The 22,864-nt window shown below is 30.1% G+C and overlaps 5 protein-coding genes across 5 annotated transcripts, besides 5 other annotated features; all 5 read right to left on the bottom strand.

Annotated features, from left to right (window-relative positions):
- Nucleotides 1–268: 268 nt before the first annotated feature.
- Nucleotides 269–1,803, bottom strand: TVAGG3_0803680 (Hermansky-Pudlak Syndrome protein 1 family; the record flags this gene model as incomplete). The annotated part of the gene is made up of 1 exon (XM_001320281.1): nt 325–1,803. The coding sequence occupies one exon, from the start codon at nt 1,801–1,803 to the stop codon at nt 325–327; it is 1,479 nt and encodes a 492-aa protein (XP_001320316.1).
- Nucleotides 1,804–2,417: 614 nt separating this feature from the next.
- On the bottom strand, nt 2,418–5,830 carry TVAGG3_0803670 (spectrin binding; the record flags this gene model as incomplete). The annotated part of the gene is made up of 1 exon (XM_001320282.1): nt 4,173–5,828. One exon carries the CDS (start codon nt 5,826–5,828, stop codon nt 4,173–4,175), a length of 1,656 nt encoding a protein of 551 aa, XP_001320317.1.
- Nucleotides 5,831–5,957: 127 nt separating this feature from the next.
- Nucleotides 5,958–5,994: a mobile genetic element.
- Nucleotides 5,995–7,171: 1,177 nt separating this feature from the next.
- Nucleotides 7,172–7,209: a mobile genetic element.
- A 306-nt stretch (nt 7,210–7,515) lies between these two features.
- Nucleotides 7,516–15,111, bottom strand: TVAGG3_0803640 (putative ZZ type zinc finger domain containing protein family; the record flags this gene model as incomplete). Its single annotated transcript, XM_001320283.1, has 1 exon — nt 7,516–15,111. The coding sequence occupies one exon, from the start codon at nt 15,109–15,111 to the stop codon at nt 7,516–7,518; it is 7,596 nt and encodes a 2,531-aa protein (XP_001320318.1).
- A 242-nt stretch (nt 15,112–15,353) lies between these two features.
- Nucleotides 15,354–15,384: a mobile genetic element.
- A 489-nt stretch (nt 15,385–15,873) lies between these two features.
- Nucleotides 15,874–16,000: a mobile genetic element.
- Nucleotides 16,001–19,858: 3,858 nt separating this feature from the next.
- TVAGG3_0803610 (protein ubiquitination) lies at nt 19,859–20,542 on the bottom strand (the record flags this gene model as incomplete). The annotated part of the gene is made up of 1 exon (XM_001320284.1): nt 19,859–20,542. The coding sequence occupies one exon, from the start codon at nt 20,540–20,542 to the stop codon at nt 19,859–19,861; it is 684 nt and encodes a 227-aa protein (XP_001320319.1).
- Nucleotides 20,543–20,793: 251 nt separating this feature from the next.
- Nucleotides 20,794–21,593: a mobile genetic element.
- A 371-nt stretch (nt 21,594–21,964) lies between these two features.
- Nucleotides 21,965–22,858, bottom strand: TVAGG3_0803590 (uncharacterized protein; the record flags this gene model as incomplete). The annotated part of the gene is made up of 1 exon (XM_001320285.1): nt 22,000–22,830. One exon carries the CDS (start codon nt 22,828–22,830, stop codon nt 22,000–22,002), a length of 831 nt encoding a protein of 276 aa, XP_001320320.1.
- Between the last annotated feature and the right edge of the window lie 6 nt (nt 22,859–22,864).

Raw genomic sequence — 22,864 nt, 5'->3', positions numbered from 1 at the left:
TTTTTAGAGCTACGAAACCTTGAAATCCGAGTACGATGTAAACTTTGTTGATTGTTTTTCACAAAAAGAAAATCAAACAAAAAATCTCAATCCGCTCATGTTTTGCTTTTTATGAACTGGCAAAAGCAAAACATATATAATAAATATTGTTTTTATAGACTGATAATCAAAGGAAACTAATTTTTCTGAAGATCAAAGATTCAAATTTTTCAAAATACTTAATATAACAGAAAAATCAAATAGCAATGAGTTAAACATTCTTATCAAACATTCAAATATTTATATTACTAACAAAAAACAGAGATAAATAACTTGCAATTAGAATTACAAGTTTTTCTGTGGAGTTTTCATTACTCCTAAAGCTAATATTGGTCTTGATGACTTTGGTTGGCTGCTCATTCTTCTGTGGCTTGAATATGTCGAGAATAAGTTCAAAGAAGATTGAGATTTAATTTTTCTCTTTCTTGTATCGATTTTTGGTGATAATTGTTTAATGGTATTCTCAGAAAATTGTCTGCTGAGCACTACAGCACTCTTCTGATCGATTGTTGATACAAAAACAGTAAAGATTTCGTAAACTGAGTATTCCATTGCGGGACCAAAGATTTCTATTGCAATATTCTCGTAGGAAATATTTTTGCTGTCAACAAGGATTTTGTTTTCGTTCTTCAAAGAGGTCTCAACGTCAGCAAAAACTCCATAAATATTTTCAAACCGCATTTCGTAAAGAAAAGTGAATCTTCCGTCATTCCAAAGCATTGTCTGATAACCTCTTGGCATGGCTTCAGAGCTTTTGTTGATTATATTCCGCATAATAAGATTATAAACTTTTTCTGCTTTTTCTGACATCGCAGGAGCGAATTCAAACGATTCTCCTGTAGATCTATTGATAATTATTTGAGTAAATATGGTTACAGGATTTTGGAATGTACAAATATTCGTTGGAGGTTTAAAAATCCCCATAACCGATTCTGCAATGATTCCCATGATATTCCTTATCAAGTCTCTTTGCTGTTGCGATACAGTGTCTTGCGAAATAAATAACATAGTGTAGGCAGAATTATTTCCTAATCTAGAAACAGCGATGGAGCAACGTTGAACAGTTCCAGAAACTAGTAAATAGCCTCCTTTGTATTGTATATTCGACGGATTAACACTCGTTACGTAGTTAGGATTCAAAAAAGATCGATCTTCACTTGATTCTTCACTAAATTCAATGCTTTCGAATAATGACAGTATGAAAAGATCGAAACAGTTTAGAGGAGCTGCATTTTTGCGTGTAAATCTGCCAACAATACGATGATTACAAAAAATTATACATTCTTGAAATTTTACTTCATCAGGAATCGCTCCTTGATGTGCTCTTAAAGCTGCAAGTTTAGAGTTTTCGTAGTATGAATGATCGTGTTTTACCATCGCGAGAAGAGTTCTTGGATTATTTTCGACGGATTTGAGGAATGTGTTCACATATTTAGCAAAAACAGCTTGGTATGATGATGATATTTCATGTAACATGAATTGCTGAAAGTTTGGACCAAATAAAAAAGTTGCGATGTTTTTAATTATTTGAATTTGGTAAACTAATGTTTTTGGTGATAATATATTTGATATTGCAACAAAATTAATCTGTTTAAATGCTTTTATGGCTACAGTAAAGTTGTTAGATTGAAAATATTGCAATCCTTGATCAAAACCAGTCTTAGAAATATATGCTACTGTATTTAGTATCGTCTGCATATCATTGTCAGATTCGTTGTTCGGATAAAATGTTGTAATTTCAGTCCCAACATGAAATCTTAACATAAAAAATTTTTTTTGATATTTTTGACATCGTTATGATCGCAATTATACTCTCCTATACATATGCAATCAACATTTTTAATCAAAAATTTCATTTCAACCTATCTATGTATTAATTTCTAGCTCTGCAATATCTCTAAGTGATAGAGAAAACATCAACACATTCAGAAATTCTATGAAAACAATAGTTTGCAAAAACTATCTCTCGAATAGTAACTCAACACTCACATGCAAACCCAATAGGTAAATCGATGAACATTAATGCCCAGCATAATGCTTCAAATCAAAAATAAAGCTTAATAATAAATCTCATAGGTGATGCAGAAAGAATAAGTTGAACTCAGATTTTCTTCAGATAAAACGTTCAGATGGTATCAGAGATTCAAAAGACTCAATATCATGAGAAAACATTCATATTGTATCAGAGATTCGAAAGACTCAATATCATGAGAAAACATCAAGAGAATTGATTCCGTCAATATACCCAAAATATAACAAAAACTCACACAAACAGCACAACATCGACATAGATATACATACTCAGCAATTCTAACCGTATTGTGAATTCATGGATTTTGAATCCAAGCAATTAAAGAAATTTTGGTGATATAGATTTCCTTATTTATGAATATCAAGAAAATATAATTGTCAATAATGAATTTGGAGAAAACTTTTTTCTACAAGCACATGAGGGTTTCTTTTGTTGATCAATCTTGAAATGATTGTAACATCTATTAGGAATTTCATTGTAAGTTACGTCATTACTTCCAATATTAGTTTGATCATTATAGATTATTCCATTGATGTTACAATTAATTAGCGAAGTCACTGATACAGTATTATGATCTGGATTCAATATAAAAACAGAATCACTAACAGTTAAAGATGAGTATGAGCCAGAATATGTCATTATACTTCCTTGATTATTATTTTGTACATAATTGCATAGGGTAACTTTTACATTTCCGGTATTGTAATAAAATTCAAGTTGAGATGGACTTTCATTTTCAATAAAATTTCCGAATTTTAATATATCGATTTTCTGAGGGGTTCGAAAATCATAACCACTATGTAGTGAGGAGCAATAAGAAACATTGGTATTAGAATAAGTTGGCATCCCATTATAAGATGCTATAGTTCCAATCACCGAAGTTTTTTCATCGCATTTAGTTATCGAAATTAAATAACTTTGAGTTGCAGAATTCGTAATATAAAAAGCATTTCCAGAATTTGTGGAAGCTGATTTATAAATACAAATTTTGTTTAAAACAGTATTTCCGTATGGAAAATTCATTAGAAAAGATCCACCCATTTTGGAGTTTGAAGATATGTGATGGAATAAAGATGACTCAATAAGTACAAATGATTTTTCCTTTGTGCAGTTGATCGCATGAGATTCCAGATTTTGGAATATACATCCGGATACAGAGATATTTCCACTGATTGCACCTCCATCACTTGTTTTGTAGCCTCCAGAATAAAAATCAATCCATGAATAATGAATGTAAAAAGAAAATAGATATGGATGCACTCGAAATTAATTTAAAATTCAAATAGGGTAATAAAAAAGGGTGTTTGTGATGAATATTAATTACTTTCCATTAGACGTCGAGTTTTTATGAATTAGGGGGTTCGGGGTTAACAAGTCCACGCCCGTAAAATGTAATCAATTGTCTTTTACAGTACAAAAAAATGTCCTCTATTGAAATGCAAGATTTGGTTGATATTATAAGTTATGTTAATAATATTTCAACAGTAACGTCTAAATGGATATTAGATTCTACTCGAAAAATCGAAAAAGTTGATTATGATATCAAAACACAAATAAAACTTCTCAAAATGCATGCAAAAACTTAATCAGTATTATAAAAAGAGAATCAATATGAGATTTCATTATTAGAGCATGTTGTGACTAAACACAAAACTATCAACCCTATCAAGAATGACTTGATTTATTTTTAGTGGAAAGCTAATTAATTAACAAAGCTTAACTTTCTATTATTTCAGTAGATTTGCTATTACTTCTCTTATAGCATGTTCTGATCAATGGTCCGAAAATTGGTGATGAAATAACTGATGCAACATATGATTGTTCACCCAATTCTAAATGCCGGTTTAAGATCAACAAACTCTTATACCGGTTTTAAAGAGAAATATCCATATCCATGTCGAAGATATATTTTCTTCACATATAACACAAAAAGAATTTATTGAAATCGGTAGATTCATCAAATGACTTACTTGATTCCTTACAATTCCAGTGAGTCTAAAATAAAAAAATTCATTTCAACAGAAAACTCATAGCAGAAATTGATTTATTCCTCAATTTTTCCTCTTGGAAAAAAATATTTTTAGAATAAATGTTTAACTCTTTACTCAGCACCAAGTGATTTAAGAATATCTTCCATAAATGCATCGTTTTGATCTCTGGCCAACTGAAGAGCTGTTTTTCCTTGATTGTTTTTTGCGTTGATATCTGCTCCATGAGAAATCAAATATTGGAATGTTTTTGATGTTCTTTGACTTGTTTCCGGAGGATAAGGGCCTCCCTGATCTTCAAGTATAACATAATGAATGGCTGTATTTCCGTCATTATCTTTTGCATTGACATCAATACCATGTGATATTAGAAATTCATATGTATCTCTATTATTGGTAACTGCAGCGTAATGAAGTGCGGTTTTCCAATCATTACTCTTTGATAAAATATCAACACCATGTGATATAAGTAACTCGAGTGTATTTTTGTTGGAATATTGTGCTGCTTTATGAAAGGCGTTCATTCCATCTTTATTCTTTAAATTGAAATCTATTCCATGGGAAATGAAAATTTCTGCAATTTCGTCTGTATTTTCTGGGTTATTAAAATCAAATAAATAAAACAGAGGATTATCACCTAAGGAATTTATTGCATTTACATCAAATCCATGAGCAAGGAAACATTCTATTGCTTCTTTGTTTTTTGAATTTGCTGCTTCGAAAAGTGGAGTATTCATAAAATCATCCCTTGCATTGACATCAGCTCCATGAGAGATTAAAAATTCTATAAGCTGTGCATTACCATAACTGGCTGCAATGAAAAGACATGTCTGTCCTAATTTATTTTTTGCATTGATATCTGCACCTTTCGATAAGAGATATTCACAAAGAGGAATCAAATTAAAACCAGGTGATTCAACAAAGCATTCATCGATATTTTTTGTTTGGTCTAAGTATGCTAAAAATGCTTGAATATTGTTGTATTCTGCACAAGCACATAAATTTACGTGCATATTGTATTCATTCATTAGAAATGAAACAAAATCAATGTTATGAGAGAAAATTGCACATCTCATATTATGATCACCTTTAAATCGAATGTTGGGAAGTGTATATTTCAAGCATTCATTGACGATATCTGGTTTTCCACTCAAAAGTGAATAACCAAAGCATTTCCATGTGAATTCTAAGTCGAATTTACTTATTAACAACTTAAAGCAATCAACAGATCCGTGATAGCAGCAAAATTCAAGTAAAGTCATATGCTGCCAATAGATAATGCTACGCAACTCCTGATTTACATCAAAATCATCTTGTTCAGTGATTTTCATAAATGTTTGTAAGTCATTTTCCATAATTGCTCTACTAATTGTATTTTTTTCAAAAACATCCATGGTAAGATCTTTACATTCTTCAATTATTTCCTCAATACATGGAATTCCGTATTCTTTGAACATAAGGTACCTGAAAGGATGATAATTAATACGCAAATTTCCTGGTTGATATTGGTCATAGATTTTTTTGAATAGAATCCAATATGACTTAAAATATTGGCATCTGAAACATATTATTTCGGAAATAATATATAAAATATTCGAAGGTGTGCAGATGTTTGTTTCTATAACATTGATTTTGATTTCTTGGAAAATTTTGTCAATTTCTGCCTCATCTGATGTATTTAATTTGTATAATGCGCTGAAAGGATCATGATATGTTTTGCAAAAGCTCATTGCCTCATCATACATGCTTGCTTCCTTAGGTATATCCATTTGAAGAAAAATAAAGTTTTTTTGACTGAAACTATGGTGCATTCAAAAATCCTCAATTATTAGTCAAAAATTTATCTTCACAACTTTTTGATATTTATAAATATTTCTATTTATGCCAATTCATACATGTAATAAACAGAAATTCATCAAAAGTGACAGCTCTCAATTTTTTGACATTTGTAAATTCTAAATTGAATGAGAAAAATGAAATAATACTAAGCATAATACAATATTCTAGATTTAATTATAATTAGGAAAAAGTTAGTTTTGAGAGTACTTTTCATAGGCATATAGAATGAAATCTTCTGAAAAATAATATCACATAAACTCATATTATTTTCTAATATATAACTATTTTATATAAAAATCAAATTCAATGATCTTAAAAGCGAAGGATAAACCTCAAAATTTACGAATATAATGAGTGGGAATATAATGCTTATCTATCATAAAACCATATGAAATATCAATTTTTGCTTTACGCCTAATTTTTGACGACAATTAGCAAAAAATGTTAAATGTTAACACTCAGTCCATTTGAATATGAAAAATAAAATTGACTTTGATTAAATGTTTTTATTTATCATGCAATTCTTCTTGCGACCAAAGATTTGAATAAAAGTTCAAAAAATAAGATAGCTTAAAAAATAATATACGGTAGTGTTTACTAATAGATGAATAGTATATAAATTTTATTAAAATGGATTTGATCCAAAAAAATATAAAACCAAAAATAATTGTTATAATTTAAATGAAGAAGTAATTTAAAACGATTTTATTTATGATCAAATTTTATATATTTTTTTGGATCAAATCCATTTTAATAGAATTTATATACTATTCATCTATTAGTAAACACTACCGTATATTATTTTTTAAGCTATCTTATTTTTTGAACTTTTATTCAAATCTTTGGTCGCAAGAAGAATTGCATGATAAATAAAAACATTTAATCAAAGTCAATTTTATTTTTCATATTCAAATGGACTGAGTGTTAACATTTAACATTTTTTGCTAATTGTCGTCAAAATTAGGCGTAAAGCAAAAATTGATATTTCATATGGTTTTATGATAGATAAGCATTATATTCCCACTCATTATATTCGTAAATTTTGAGGTTTATCCTTCGCTTTTAAGATCATTGAATTTGATTTTTATATAAAATAGTTATATATTAGAAAATAATATGAGTTTATGTGATATTATTTTTCAGAAGATTTTGTGTTCTTCTTCAAAATTCTATTTTTTTATTAAAAAGAATCTTTACAAAATATACATTTACTTTAATTAATATTTAAAAACGTGCTCTATCAAAAGTTCCAAAAATTCAATATTTTAGCTTTTCTGATGTGTCACTTTTGATGAATTTCTGTTTACAACATACAAGACCCCAAAAAAATTTGAATTGATAAAGGTATGGAAATTTGAATTGATGGGTATTATCTTATTTGAGTTTTATAGATTTAGGAGTTAAATAAATTGATATAATGCAGCAGGATGCAATAAACATTCGATTTTTAATGAGTTTTCATAAAATAATTATTATATCAAATGTGATTTCGGCATCAATGCTACGCGCGCGAATAGGAATGAGTAAAAATTTACTGGTTGAACAAATAAAATCGAATAATATTTTAAAAAACAAAACAAGAATTATTTATTTTCTAAAAATGATAAAAAAATATAATCATTGGAATGATTGTAACAATGTAACGTCATCTGGAATTGTTAATTCTCCTGTTTCACTGTTGAATAAGAAAACAAACTCTGATACTTTAGAAACTGATTTGATCTTCTTACCACCACAAACTGTTCTGATCAATGGTCCGAAAATTGGTGATGAAATAACTGATGCACCATACGATTGTTCATCCAATTCTGAATCTAATGTAGCTGCTGCCAATTTGAAGTATTTCATGTATGAGCGTCCTTCTCGTGCAACAGACATTCGAACACATGCTTTGTCTATACGTGAAGCACCTAATCGAATAGCTGTATGCTGTGGTGTTTCTTGATAATTGCCTCCAACAATCGATTCAATGACATCATCACTGACGTTGAATGGCAACAATCTTCCTGATGCAATGCAGATGGCACCGAAAAGACCGAATCCGAGGTATCCGTCCATCTGTTTCGGTGACAAAGATGTCTTCAAAGGACAGCCATTTTCATCAAACATGTCGTTCTTCAATGACAATAAGACATCTGATATCTTGTGTGGTTCTGAGAGAGATCCAACAACATCTGTTCCCAATGAAAAAATGCGTGAGAGAGGAGAGTTCCTCAATTCATCGTATAACTGTGAGAAGAAGTCAGACAACTGTGCATTTCTGGTAGGAAGTGTTGGTGGAAGAATTGAGGATGATTTAGCAGGATCAACTAATAGTTGTCGATGTGGGAACAATGCTGAAAACAAACCTTTAAGTAATGGATTTGAAAGTGATGAAATATCGAGTTGTGGACAGTTTTCTGTTCCTCGAAGATATTCCAAACAAAGAGAGCATCTGAATCTTGCAGCTGTAACTGATACTCTTGGGAAGAACAATCTGATCAAGTCATCACTCATTCCTGCAAAAAGAAGTGGGAAATTCATTTGGAATGAGATCTGTGACAAAAACACGGCCAATGCTTCATCTTCTGAGGTCCATTTCTTTCTGATTTCGTCAACTAATAATGCAATTCTTCTTGCATCATCTGCATGTCTTCGCATCTTTTTACCAACAGGAATGATCTGCAAAACATATGGAACTTGGTCTTGATGACCTTTAGTGATCTTCAATGTTCCTCCTGAACCTGGAATGATGCAATCTGGAACAATTGGAGATTTCTTTAGAGAAACAGATGCTGTTGTTGTTGGCAACACTCTCATAACAGCAAGTCCTGATGCATCAGGGCTATTTATTGTAGCAATCTTCGATGTTTCCGTTGGATTTGCTCTAACAATCATTGCTCCATCACGTAAAGATAAACTCAATGCATCAATTGCAATACTTGATATAACTGATTGCGGGAGATTTGATAACAAAGAATCTTTCGTGATAAATGGATTGAGGAGTTCTAATGATAATTGTCTGAATATCAAAGAAGCAAATGTTTGTTTCGATTTATCAATATCCAAGACACATTCAATGAATGATTGTAAACTTTGTCCTTTGTACAAGAAAACAGAAATTAAACAAAGAATTCCTGTCAAAACACTTGGTTGGTCTTGTATAACTCTTTGTATATTAAGGACTTTTCTGTATCTAACAAGCATTTCTTCACTAAAGATTTCTTTATCTAATATAACTGTCAGCCAATCAGCAATGTAATTAATATAAACTCTGACATTTGTTGTCATTGTTAATTTCCATAATGGATAAATAATGTAATCATCAAGTATTTTGATGCATTCTTTGTTTTCTTTGTGTGTTTTAACATATTCGATGAACAAACGAATGAAAGACAAAGAGAAACCATAATTAAACTCATTCCTATTTGATTTTCCTGTCAAAGGAATGATATGTGCTGTGATGATGTCTCCTGAATTTGCTTGTTCAAAATTAATTGTGTCTCCATCGAAAATGTAAATAGGATTAGAACCATTGTCAATAGTTATTCCACAACCTTGTCTATCAGTTAGTTTAATCTTTGATTTCAACATGCAGCTCTTACAAACAAAAAGAACTCTTTTCGCATTGTGTAATGATATTCTTGATCCAGAAGAAGTGTTTGGATAAAGAGTATACAATGGAAATCCTTTGAAAAGAGATCGGTCAAGTAATAATGTTTTCATTGCTGTCTGACATAATTCCGTCAAACAGTCTTTGTCATTAAAGAAATCATCAATGTTGTGTGGTTTATAAATGGAATTCTCACAATAAGTATTTGTCAACAAATTGATGAAAAAGTCAATTTTTTCTTCATTTGACATTTTTTGTTTGCATTTGTCTAAACAAATACATAATATTATCCATTTGAATCTCTCTGCATTTTCAGGACACAAACAACCTTCATTGTAAGGTAAATTGGAAATTGCGGCCATGTAATCCATCAAATTTCTCTGGAAATTATTGTGTGTTTGTGAAATTCTTTCGATGATTCCTGTTGCGTTTTGGAATGGAACAGTTACCGATGCTAAGCTGGAATTCATTTTTCCGGATAAATAAACTGTCACGTTTTGGCTATCGGCGTAACCGAAACCGAGTTTTTCTGCGTAATCATTTGAACCTTCTGCAGAAGTAACAATGTAAGGAGCGACCATTTCTGTTGCGAAATTATGTTGGTCAGATACATCGAAGTCCACAGGAGTCTGTAATTGGTAAACAACAGCGTTCTGTGACTTCTCAAGCATTATTCCAACGCTTGGTTCGAATATTTGTTGTGAAAGATCAAACAAATATGGCATTGATCCAGAATTTAACGTGAAACTCTGTAATTCACTTGTTTGGAACATAATTATCGCGTCATCATCTTCTATTGGTCTTACGCTGTCTTGCAACAGTTCTCCATTCAATGTTACACATGCTAAATGCCTTTCATTGTCAATCAACAATCCGCAAATTTCGGAATTGTCACTTGGAATTTGATAGGCAAATGTGTAAATGTTCTTTTGCAATGGAGATGCAACACAGATCTTCGGCTGTGGTCCTTTGAACTGGAACTCAATGTAGAATTGATTTACAAACTTAGATAAAGCAGGAACTAATGAAATAATCGTACTGTCACTTTTACTAAAAGTGAAGTCATTTATTTCATCAATTGGAATCAATTCTTCGCAAATAGAAGCGTGTGTAGGGATATTTCCTTCTATTTGCATTGAGTTATCAAACAAAGGACACCAAATTAAAGGAGATGGATCGAATTTCGTGATCTTTTGTCTGGAAATGATTACAGGTATTGGATTATTCATTGGATGAATGAATATTCCTGTCCATTTCGGAGCTCCGCCGGTAGAAATGTATAATTCCATTGTTTCTTTGAGATATCCTATTTTAACAACTTTGATTGTTTCGTGTTCAATGATTACAGTGTTGTTAAATATTATACTCTTCTCAGTCAACTTCAGAAGGAAAGCGGAACTTGGCAATGTATTGTCTTTCTCGCAAAAACCAAAGAAAGCATCGCCATTCGGTTCAAAATGATAAAGAGAAATCGTGTCGTCATAAATATATGAATAAATGGTCGTATTGCCATTTAACTCTTTCCTGAGACCTTCTGTATCAGGAAGTTTATTTATCATCGTAGTCATCTCTTCAAAAATGTGAAATGTGGGCCTTTCTGACAAAAAGTGACATTCAACATTTTTAATTTGATCATAAACTTGTTTGAAGTCACAATCACTGTTTTTAAGGATTTCCGAAAGCGCTGATAAAGCTATATAAGAGTTCTTATGCTTTAGCAATGAGTTAATCAGGTTTTGATCAGCTCCTTTCAGTGGTTCTGGCAAAATCAAGTCAAATTCCGGTTTTAATGGCAAAAGTGAAGTGAAATCAATTAACGGAACGACCAAATTTGCTTTTGATTCCGTTGTTATTGAAATGTTCAGAGGATCAATTGCTGTGATTGTTCCTTCGACGTTTTCTTCTTTCATCCTTATTTTTTGGCTTGGAGATATTGGGAAACTTCTGCAACTCAACATTATTGCAGCTCCCAACCAATTGTCGGAATTCAAGATTGTTGAGAGTTTGTTCAATGATTTCTCAGTGAGCATCTGTCTCAAACAATAAGCTAGCATATAAGAAAATCTTTTGCCATCGTCAGAAATAACCGTTTTGACATTATTATACAAAAAGTATTCGTAACAATTTCCAATTTTTCTGATGATTGATTCAAATTGTTCGGAAATCTCATCAGTTCTTATATTGAACTTATTGATCATTTCTAGAACTGAGTGTATTATATTTGGCAAATTGAATTCCAAAACTCTCAAAGTGAATTTCAAAAGAGTTTCATTCGAAACAGAACCAACAGGGATCTCATTCACGCGATGCAAAGCGTATCTAACAACAGGAGCATCTGTAACATATGTGTTTATATCAGTTTTGATCAATATCTCATAGTGTTTGTTGACAAACTCTTCTGCAAAGTTGTTTTCAACAACAATGTAATTTCCTAATTTTGACAAAATTTTGAAATTATCATTTGTCATTGATCCAGGAACGATTCTTATGCTTGATATAGCTTTCAAACACTTGAACCATAAGTTTATAGCTTCTTTCACATCAATAGTTCCCATTAGTTTGAATGCGACTATTGCTTTGTTTGCAGCAGTGATGCAATCAGTCAAAGAAGGATTCTGCAAATCGAAAACATTGTTTGCGAATTTAAGAGCTTCTTCGATGAATGAATTCGTTTGTGGAGAACCATTTATAGTGTCCGCGAGGAAGTTCCTGTTCTGTTTGGATATACCAGGTGGTATATAGAACAACAACTGGTTCGCGAGATTCCCAAATCCTTCATTTGTGTAATTAATCGCTGCAAAAGGAGATCTGATGATATTTAACAGCATTTCTTTGTTTTTGATTTCGTTTTTCAAGTACTTATGTATGTGGTTGATCATTGCTATTTTAAGAGGATATAAGTACCCGATGTATTCATCCCCGACAAGCTCTTTTATCTTATCAGAAATGTCTTCATCGAAATCAAAATCGGTTTTGTCAAATTTGTCAATTTTGAAATCCAAATTATTCATTTCTTTGAAATTCTTCATGTTCTCGATAATGATATTACACAAAGAATAGTAGATATCAAAGCGAGGATCAGGGGAATCATAGTTCTTCTGTGAGAAGATCTTCTGCGTGATAGTTGCTTTGTATCCCCACTCATTAACACTCGTGTCAGAATGGAATTTCAAAGAAATAGTCTTCGCGTGTGTTGTTATTGGAGAAACCCATTTATTAAATCTTCCACTCATCTTTTCTGTCAAAGGAACAATGCATTCCCTATCTGTAAATACTTGCAGCCAGTCGCAATTCGCTTCAGTGTTCGTCATCTGATCAAAAACAATGGAAATCTCTATGGCGTTTTTGAATTCATATGTGTGGACATAATCGGAGTTGTTGTGGTAAGGATGTGGTGTTTCATCAATTGTTACTTGAGTGGAGAAGGGCTGGTCTGTGCAGACACTCATGTGGTGTCTTGCGAACTCTTCAAGACCTTTTACGGGACAAAAACTGTGGAGTTTTTTGATGAAACTCGGAAGGAAAGGAATCAAAGCTCCAAAGTACAAATGGTCCTTCATGGCGAACTGTAGAACAGGTAACAATGTTGCCATGATCGAGAAAAACAAATGGGAGTTTGATGGCTGAAGTAATACAAATAATGGAATTATCATACCGGTTGTAAAGGTGTTTTCTATGAAATAGCCGTTCATTATGGAGTAGATAAGCCTCTGGATGTATGCATATGATGAATGGTTAAGATTGGAAGTGGCTTCCTTCAAAATTTCGGTTTTTTGAAGTAAAACTACCAATAATTCGGGTGAAATCATCTCGATCATGCCGATTCCCTTCATAATGGACTTGGAATCGATCGTTTCGAAGATCTGGAATAGAACTTTTTGGGAATTATATGGTGGTCGGATCTGATTAAAGACGGCTTTGATAAAGAACGGCTTGATATCATAGGAAATGTAATTAAATATCTTCTGGAAGAGGTCAGGAGGTGGTAATTCGCAGTAAGGATGCTCATTTAGGAAAATTATTATCATTTGAACGATGGGAGTAATGAATTGCTCGCCATCCTTGCACTGAGTGCATTGGTCAAGCACTTTGTAGATCGAATGCATGTCTTTTATGGTGTATTTCGTAGCAAATTCATTATTTTGTCTGGAAATGAGTAAAGCGGGTAAGATTTCGAAGATTGTAAGCATTGGACTCGCGTTGTTTGTTGGTTCCTTGTTTAAATACGTGATTGCCGTTGAACAAATGATATATGATGAAGTTTCTCCGGTTCCTATGAAGAAAAGTGCTCTTGTTTCGTAGTCAAATGCAACATTGCTAGAACTGATGTCTGGCTGAAGCTGAGATTGTATTAACGTTCCATTAATAAGATTAAATTCTGATAATTCGTATTTATCTGCAGATTGAGCGACGATTAAGAATATTTCGCCATTGCAAACCAAACTAGTCGATGGCTCTAATGTAATATGTAAAGCTAAGTTAATAATTCGAGTTGGTTCGATTCTATCGTCTTTTATTAAGTATTCGAAAATGGATTGGCCATCAGAAATGTACAAATAATCTCTCTTTGCTGTAAATGATCCATTAACGACGAAGAGTTGGTTTGAAGTGATATCTTGAGTAAATGTTCCGTCAAAAAGAACGTATCCGATTATTTCCAATGAAATTGGATCACATACTGTAAGTGGATCATTGCTGCATTTAACAAATACGAATTTTTCGTTGACGGCCAGGCCGATAGGATTTTTTTGCGTAAAACTCTTATTTTCTACTTCTAAAGATGAATATATTGTACCATTGATTCCTGTTCCGAGCTTAACAAGACCGATTTGTTCGTCCAATAAATATAAAAAACCACAATGAGCCGCGACTTTAATATTTCGGGGCGTATTTTGCGTAGAATTCATTAGTATACTAGAATAAAATGGTTTCGACTTATTATTTGAAATTTCACGAAGAAATGAAGAAGGAATAATTTCTTTTTTGATACTTTCTATAATAAAACCTAAATTTGGAATTGTTCTCGTTTTGCTGTTAATCCAAGATCCCAGGAAAAGCACAATATCGTCAAGTCTTCCCTTCCTATGGAATAATTCCAACCAAATTTTCGCTGTTTCTTCATGTATTTCGGGTGTGGAGTCCTCCCTTGAGTATGTATTAGCGAGTAATTGAATGAGCTTTTCGGATAATGAAGAAATATCGTTGTCTCCATTCCATTCGTGATCTCTGAAATAATTCGAGAGAATCGTGATAGCTGTTTTCGCAGCTTCGATGTTTGCCGATGTTGCCAAGTTAATTATAGGAAATAGGAAGGAATCTGCGATCTGAATAGAGATATTTGTATTTTTTTCCGGAATTATTTCGGGTTTATTTCGCTGTTCATTATCAGGAAAGAATATTTTTATGTTATCCATGAAGAAGGCTCTAGTTCTTATCAGATCGTTCAGCTGTAAGCTGTCTGGGCCTTTAATTTGCCTCGGAGCAGTCTCACTGATGAACGGGATGTCTTTGTTATAGTTCAGGGGATCGTTCAGCATGTACAGGTCAACAAGATTTTGCAATGTGTTGTGCCCATATATGGCTCCGGGGCCGAATAACTTGAATATCCCCTTCCCCTCCATTTTTTACTTTTATAGGACGATAGAAGATTTTAGATTCATTTTGCAAATTATTGTCCATAAAGTGTATTTTGGATAATTGAATAAGGCTGTATCATCTCCACCTCTCAAATTTTCTTTGGTTTCGAAACCTATCTAATTAAAATTTGAATAACTATATTATACTTAATATTGATATGTTGATGATGATCTTAATTCGCTAAAATTATTAAGAAATTAATACTACTGAAATTTTTTGTTTGTTTTAAGTGTGCATTTACCACATTCTGACATGCTGTCATAATATCAGCATATCTTTATTTAAATAACAAAAAAGTATAACAATCATATGAAAAACTATGTAGTGATTTATAATAACTTTTACCGATCAAAAATATTAGCTTTTTATCATAGATAATGTCAGAAAGTAGTAAATGTACTCCTAAATATACTCAGGGTGCATTTACAACTTTCTGATAATCTCGCCAAATACGAATACGGGCATGAAGAGGCGCTGAAAATAAAATAAATTTGAAACTCTAGAGTGCGTTTACAAACATATTCAAATAAGTTTGACACTTTTTACGGGCTGATAAAATAAGCCCGAAAAATGTATCAGAATCTATTAAAATACGTATCCTTGCTTGTAATAATTGCTTTTTGGTATATTTTATTTAGTCCTAAACTAATTATTCAGTTTGAGTACTTTCTGAGAGTCTGTTTGTCAGAAAGTATACATTTGTAAACTTTCTGACACTAAAATTTTCCTCTCAAACGGCGTTTTTTTAAGGGTGCACTTACGCCCCTATGACATGGCCTTCAATTCAGATGTTTAAGGTTAATTTTCAATGACGCTTCACGCCAGTTGTCAAAAATTTGAATCAAAGTCAGATGGGCGTAAGTGCAGCCTTAAAAAAAGCTCAATTTTTCATCGACCTTATTCAAAATGTGGATGTGTTGGGAGAGCGATAGAATTTATTTGGATTTGAGTCATATAATTATTGAATTTCAAAGATATTTTAAAAATTAAGAAAAATCAAAAATATAAAAAGTAAGATAAATCCAATTCACAAAAAATGGATTATAATAGTTAGATATATTGCAGTCGGAAATAAGATATTTAAATGTATTTATCAAATTTAAATCAGGTAACTCAATCCAAAGGTCAGCAACTTGATAATTCTTTTGTATATCTATTGGGAAAAATGGATAATATTGCTTACTTATTGTCCCAATAGGATAAAACCAATTAAATCCATTGTTATACCCTACAATTAGAGATCTATTAAGATATTTCGAATCCAACTGATGTAATCCACCAAATCCTTCAAAATAACTATTGTTTGAAATAATTTCGAATCCGTTCGGATTAGGATTAGTCGTGGTGAATAATTCAGTTTGAATGAATTCGATGTATTCTGGAATTTGTGGATATTCAAGAAGAAATGAATAATATTTATGTGAACTTTTAGTGACTAAAAACTTTTCATCAACTTCGCGAAGAATGGAATAACAATTCTGATTTAATGAATAATTTGCTTCTCCTTTGCTATCAAAATAGCAAAACTTTGTGTTTTGATGATATACTTTTAACCAAGGTTTCCTATTATCGTCATAAAAATACTCATATCCAAATTTCTTCCTAACGTTACTATGTAATACATAGGAATTATTCGAAAAATTCAGCATAGAATAAAAAGTAAATTTTTGTAGAACTTATATGAGAATAAATTTACTATTGAAGCATTTAGAAACAGAGGAATTATTCCATTAAAATATTTGAATAGTTTACAATATAACAATGTTTTGTTATTGTAATTTGTAATAAAAAGTGATGTTAGAATAACATCTAAATTAGACTAACATTATTTAACAAGGTTTACAAACATTAAATATGATAATTTTGTTTGTATAAAATCATTGAAATTCGAGAAGCTTTGTGTTATATAACTATATGGGGTGTTTGGCATCAAATTTTAACTTTAAATTATTAATATGGAATATTTACAGTATTCTTAAATAATAATATATTCTTATGTATTCTGAAATAATAATATATAGTTTCAACATAGAATATTTATTTTATATTCTTAGCACCATGTTCAACTAAGAATTTGACAATTTCTGTTGAATTCGCTTTGATTGCAATACTAAGAGGGCTTTCATCAATATTGAGAGAATTTCATAAAACATTGATAAGTATTCATAGACAAAGAACTCTATAAAACAATGATAAATATGAAAAGAAAGAAAATTTCATAAAACAATGATTAATGTAAAAAGAAAGAGAACTTTATAAAACAACAATTGATATGAAAAGAAAGAGATTTGTATACAATAATGATAAATATGAAAAGAAAGAGAATGCCATAAAACAATTATAAATATGAAAAGAAATAGAATGATATAAAACAATTATAAATATGAAAAGAAATAGAATGCCATAAAACAAAGATAAATATAAAAAGAAAGAGAATGATATAAAACAATGATAAATCTGAAAAGAGAAAGAATTATATAAAACAATGATAAATATGAGAAGAAAGAGAATAGAATAAACCAACGATTAATATGAAAAGAAAGAGAATTTCATACAATAATGATAAATATGAAAAGAAAGAGAATTCTATAAAACAATGATAAATCTGAAAAGAGAAAGAATTATATAAAACAATGATATATATGTAACAAAAGAGAATTTTATAAAACAATGATATATATGAAAAGAAAGAGAATAAGTTTCATATTAACATCAGAACCATGTTCAATTAACAATTGGATAATTTCTATTGAATTTGCTTTGATTGCAATACTAAGAGGGCTTTCATTAATATTGAGAGAATTGTATTAAAAATTGTTAAATATGAAAATATAAGGTAGTCACAAAATCTAAGTAGTGAGGCTCTCAAAAATTGAACCGTACTCCATACAAAATTTGTGTACCCTCACTACTTAGATTTTGTGGCCTTCAATCGAGAGGTTAGTTTTGATAGAGCACGTTATAAAATTAAAAGGGAAAAATAAATAAAATTTAAACATTTAATTATATATAATGTAAGGAGTGTAATTCCAAATTTTCTAAAAACTATTCAAATTTGAGCATTTTTTTGGAAATAGTAAATCTAATATGTACATCTAATAACAACATGATTTATCACCTTTTCAAGCTCTGCAGTCAATTTTTTGAAATTTGATTGAAATAAATGTAGCAAAAATTACATTTCATTAGGGAATATATGAGTTTCTCTGGAAATAGGCTGATAAATTTTAAATTTTGTCCAATCAACATGAATGCATTGAGAAATTTGGATTGATTTTCTGGTAGAATCTGGAACAATTCAACCATGTATAAATGGATCATGTAATCATCATGAAATGTTAGTGTTAGAGTTCAAAAGAAACAGAATGAGTGGAAATCAAACACAATCTGAATAATTTTAAACGTATACAATCTTTAAGTTTGTATTTTGAATTCTACATATATGATTGTGTAATTCGTTCTTTCAAATTTTCGGATTCAGGCATGTTTTGATAAAATTCATTCCCAAAAACGTCAATTAACAATTAAATTTAGTGTATTTTAAATATATATACGTATTATATTTTATAAATTATATTAAATTCGCAAAATTTTAAGTTTTAAACAAAAATAAAAAATGTTCAAAATATGAAATTATGCATAGGATATTAAAATTTACATGTTAGCAATTTTTTTGAATTGCTTTCAATTTTCATATTGAAATTTTTAAGATTTTTTTCTGAAATAATAAGCAAGAATATCAACCTAAATAATATTAAATTCCATGCGTTAATTTCCCCTCAAAAGTCATTGACCGCCTCTCAATCTAGATTTTGTGAGTACTTTAGATAGTGTAATAAAAAAGTGATAAATATGAAAAGAAAGAGATTTCTATAAAATAATGATAAATATGAAAAGAAAGAGATTTCTATAAAATAATGATAAATATGAAAAGAAAGTGAATTTCATAAAATAATGATAAATATGAAAAGAAAGTGAATTTCATAAAATAATGATAAATATGAAAAGAAAGAGAATGATATAAAACAACGATTAATATGAAAAGAAATAGAATGCCATAAAGCAATTATAAATATGAAAAGAAAGAGAATAGAATAAAACAATGATAAATACGAAAGGAAATAGAATTCTAGAAAACAATGATAAATATGAAAAAAAAGGAGAATAAGTTTCATATTAACATCAGAACCATGCTCAGTTAAGAATTTGACGATTTCTATTGAATTCGCTTTGATTGCAATACTAAGAGGGCTTTCATTAATATTGAGAGAATTTCATAAAACATTGATAAGTATTCATAGACAAAGAACTCTATAAAACAATGATAAATATGAAAAGAAAGAAAATTCTATACAACAATGATAAATATGAAAAGAAAAAGAATTAAATAAAACAATGATATATACGAAAGGAAAAAAATTGGATAAAACAATGATCAGCATGAAAAGAAATACAATTTCATATAACAACGATTGATATGAAAATAAAAGGAATTTTATAAAGCAATGATAAACATGAAAAGAAGTAGAATTAAATAAAACAATGATAAATATGAAAAGAAAGAGAATTTCATAAAGCAATGATTAAAACAAAAAGAAAGAGAATTCTATAAAGCAATGATAAGTATGAAAAGAAATGGAATTTTATTAAACAATGATAAATGTGAAAAGAAAAAGAATTTCATAAAATAATGATTAATATGAAAAGAAAGAGAATTACATAAAACAATGATTAATATGAAAAGAACGAGAATTGAATAAAACGATGATAAATATGAGTAGAAATAGAATTATATAAAACAATGATAATAATGAAAATAAAAAGATTATAAAGTTTGTTAATATCTTCTCCATTAGTAATTAAATAAGATGCAACATCAAAATTTCCGAAATGCATACATTCGGTTATTGAATTAGGAAATTGTCCTAAATTTGATTTAAGGTACTCAGCAATTTCATAGTTTCGATAATCCAATGCTGTATTAATCATGTCACCAAATGATTTACCTTCTTCTATCATTTGCATAAAAATGCTATTATTTCCGCCTTGAACAGCATATTTTTCGGAGTTATCGGTGTATTCAGCTCCTAAATTTTTCAAGTAATTGAAACACAATTCTGATCCGTATTTAATTGCGCAGTCAAGTGGTGTGATATCTTTAATTCTTTTATTAATATCAAGATTTGGGAATTTAGATTTAAGTTCATCAACTTTATCACATAAAATATAGTATAATGGAGATTCTATTGGATATTCAAATTCGGAGCATTTGCAATATAATAACATTGCTAATTTCTCATTTTCTGGTTTGATGATACATGAGAATTCGTTTAATATCTTTTGGTAAAGTTCTGATAATAATTTAATATCTTTAACACGAATTTGTGAAATAACATCAATCAAATAAAGTGACATTTGGATAGATATTTTTTTGTTTGTAATGAATTCTATAATTTGCGAAGATACTTGTAAAATATTATTGGAATTGACACTCCAAATCATTTTTGATACTCGATTAGGGTATTCAAATACTTCAATTGGCTTAATGCTACCAAAATCACATCCAATTTCATTTTTAGATTGCTCAGAGTTTAACATGCTTTCCAAAAGTTTTGGTTGTGTTTCTTTTTTGTGAAAAAAGTGACAATAATATAACAATTCTTATCGGCAAACCCAAATTTTAGCTAAAAGTGACAGGGGAAAAAAACGTTTAGTATTAAAAAAAAAGACCGATGAGAGCTTCGTTCGAAATATAGAGGGAACTGAGAATGCGCAACCATTCTCAGGGAATATTGGATGCTATTCCCGTTCCCTCTGTATGGAAAATTGAGGTTTTCAAAGGGAGTTAAAATAATATCAAATTTATACTAATTTACTTCAAAATACAAAAGTATTTGACAGCTAAAATTAGTTACTTTAGCAAGCCTATCAATACCCTTTTACGATTATTGCTACTTTTTCGAAATAAAAGTAAAAACAAATTTATACTAATTTACTTCAAAATACAAAAGTATTTGACAGTTAAAATTAGTTACTTTAGCAAGCCTATCAATACCCTTTTACGATTATTGCTACTTTTTCGAAATAAAATAATTTATTATCAAAAACCTTTTTTTTCTTAGTAAAAATAAACGAAATTTTTTACCTTATGAACTTTTGATGGAAATATGCAAATTTAAAATAATAAAGAAAGCCGCGAGCGAAGCGATCGGCTTAGTTCGAAGATTTTGATTCAAATCTTTGCTGATCTGTAATTCGCGGAAGCCGCGAGCGAATCGAGCGGCTTAGGTCTAAGATTTTGATTCAAATCTTTGCTTATATTCCTTAAATTCTTTATGAAACTCGCAACAGTTCCATAAAAAATTTTAAATTCTAAACTGTCGAAATTACCGATCGGTAATCACACCCTTCACGGGTGTGTCAGTTTTTACAGGCGTGTCACTTTTAGCTAAAATTACCCCTACTCAATTCTTATCCATGTTTAAAATCCACTAGATTCGTGCTTACATTAGTTCTGTAGCTTCTTAAATTTCCAATTAGATCTATCCAATTGTGCAATTATTGTGTCAAATTCATCCTGAAAATAAAAAGTTTGATTTTGAACTTGATGTTTTAAGATTACATTTGAGTTAAATAACATTAATGGATTTTTATATCAAATTTATACAAAATCACACTTTAATATTAAATTTTTAAAATCATGTCATTTAAATTGATAATATACAGTACATGAAGCACTATTTAATGATAAAGATAACTCTGACAAAGCAGCTTCATTTGTAAAAAAAAAAATTGATAAACGTTAATATATCAAAACATTTACTATTTCGATTTAACAAAAATGATTAAAACAAGCTTAAGGTTAATCGAAATTAAAAGTCCGTAGAAATAACATTTTGATTATTTGATTTTTTGACCAAACGAGGAATATATTTAGGAGAGCTATCGCCAAGTCTAGAGAAAATATAGTCGATAAACATGTAATTGTTGAAATCAAAGTGAATTAAGTCAATAATTCTGAGAATATCAAGAAGAATAGGTAAAACATATAGCACATTAACTAAATCAATAGGTGGTTCTTCCCAAATTAATGCCGGAGTTACCAAGCAAACAGATAATATTTGTAAAAATAATACTCTTTTTAAATAAGCTATTGGTGTCATCAAAATACGATTATCCCCTGATAGGATAAAATCAAGTCCTTGTATCATTACAGGAGCTAAAGTAACTAAAATTATTATTAATATTTGATGTTCAACTTTGTTTTTTACCTGTGATACTAAATACATATTATTTAAAAATACTAGTCCTTCTGTATGAGATTGTAGAATTGTTAGTACAGTTTGAAATGTTTTTATATTAAGTATACGGAAAACAAAATCAAATGGAAACAGGTTAACAGATAACCACACTGGAGTGAAAATAGATAAATAATCAAAATAAGAATACTCGTCGGCATTTACGTTATTTAAAGAGCTGTACAAAATGCGAGGAAAGAATACCAATAAAAATCCTGTAATAAAACTTCTGTACCATGTCATTCCTTGACTTGTTGTTGTTTTTCTGAGATAAACGCAGACATAAATTGATTGAATCAGCGTCCAATTGAATACGCACTCGGTATAATAGATAACATCGAGTATGCTGTCGACAATTTCGTTCATTGTACCAGACGCTAATGTAGAATTGATTTCGTCAGTCATAATTTGAAATAAATACAATGAAAAAAAAAAAGAA

Source organism: Trichomonas vaginalis, chromosome VI, assembly GCF_026262505.1.
Source record: "Trichomonas vaginalis G3 chromosome VI, whole genome shotgun sequence".
Classification (NCBI taxonomy): domain Eukaryota; phylum Parabasalia; order Trichomonadida; family Trichomonadidae; genus Trichomonas; species Trichomonas vaginalis.
Note: the sequence above shows the minus strand (reverse complement) of the source record. Positions and strands in the feature narration are given on the sequence as shown.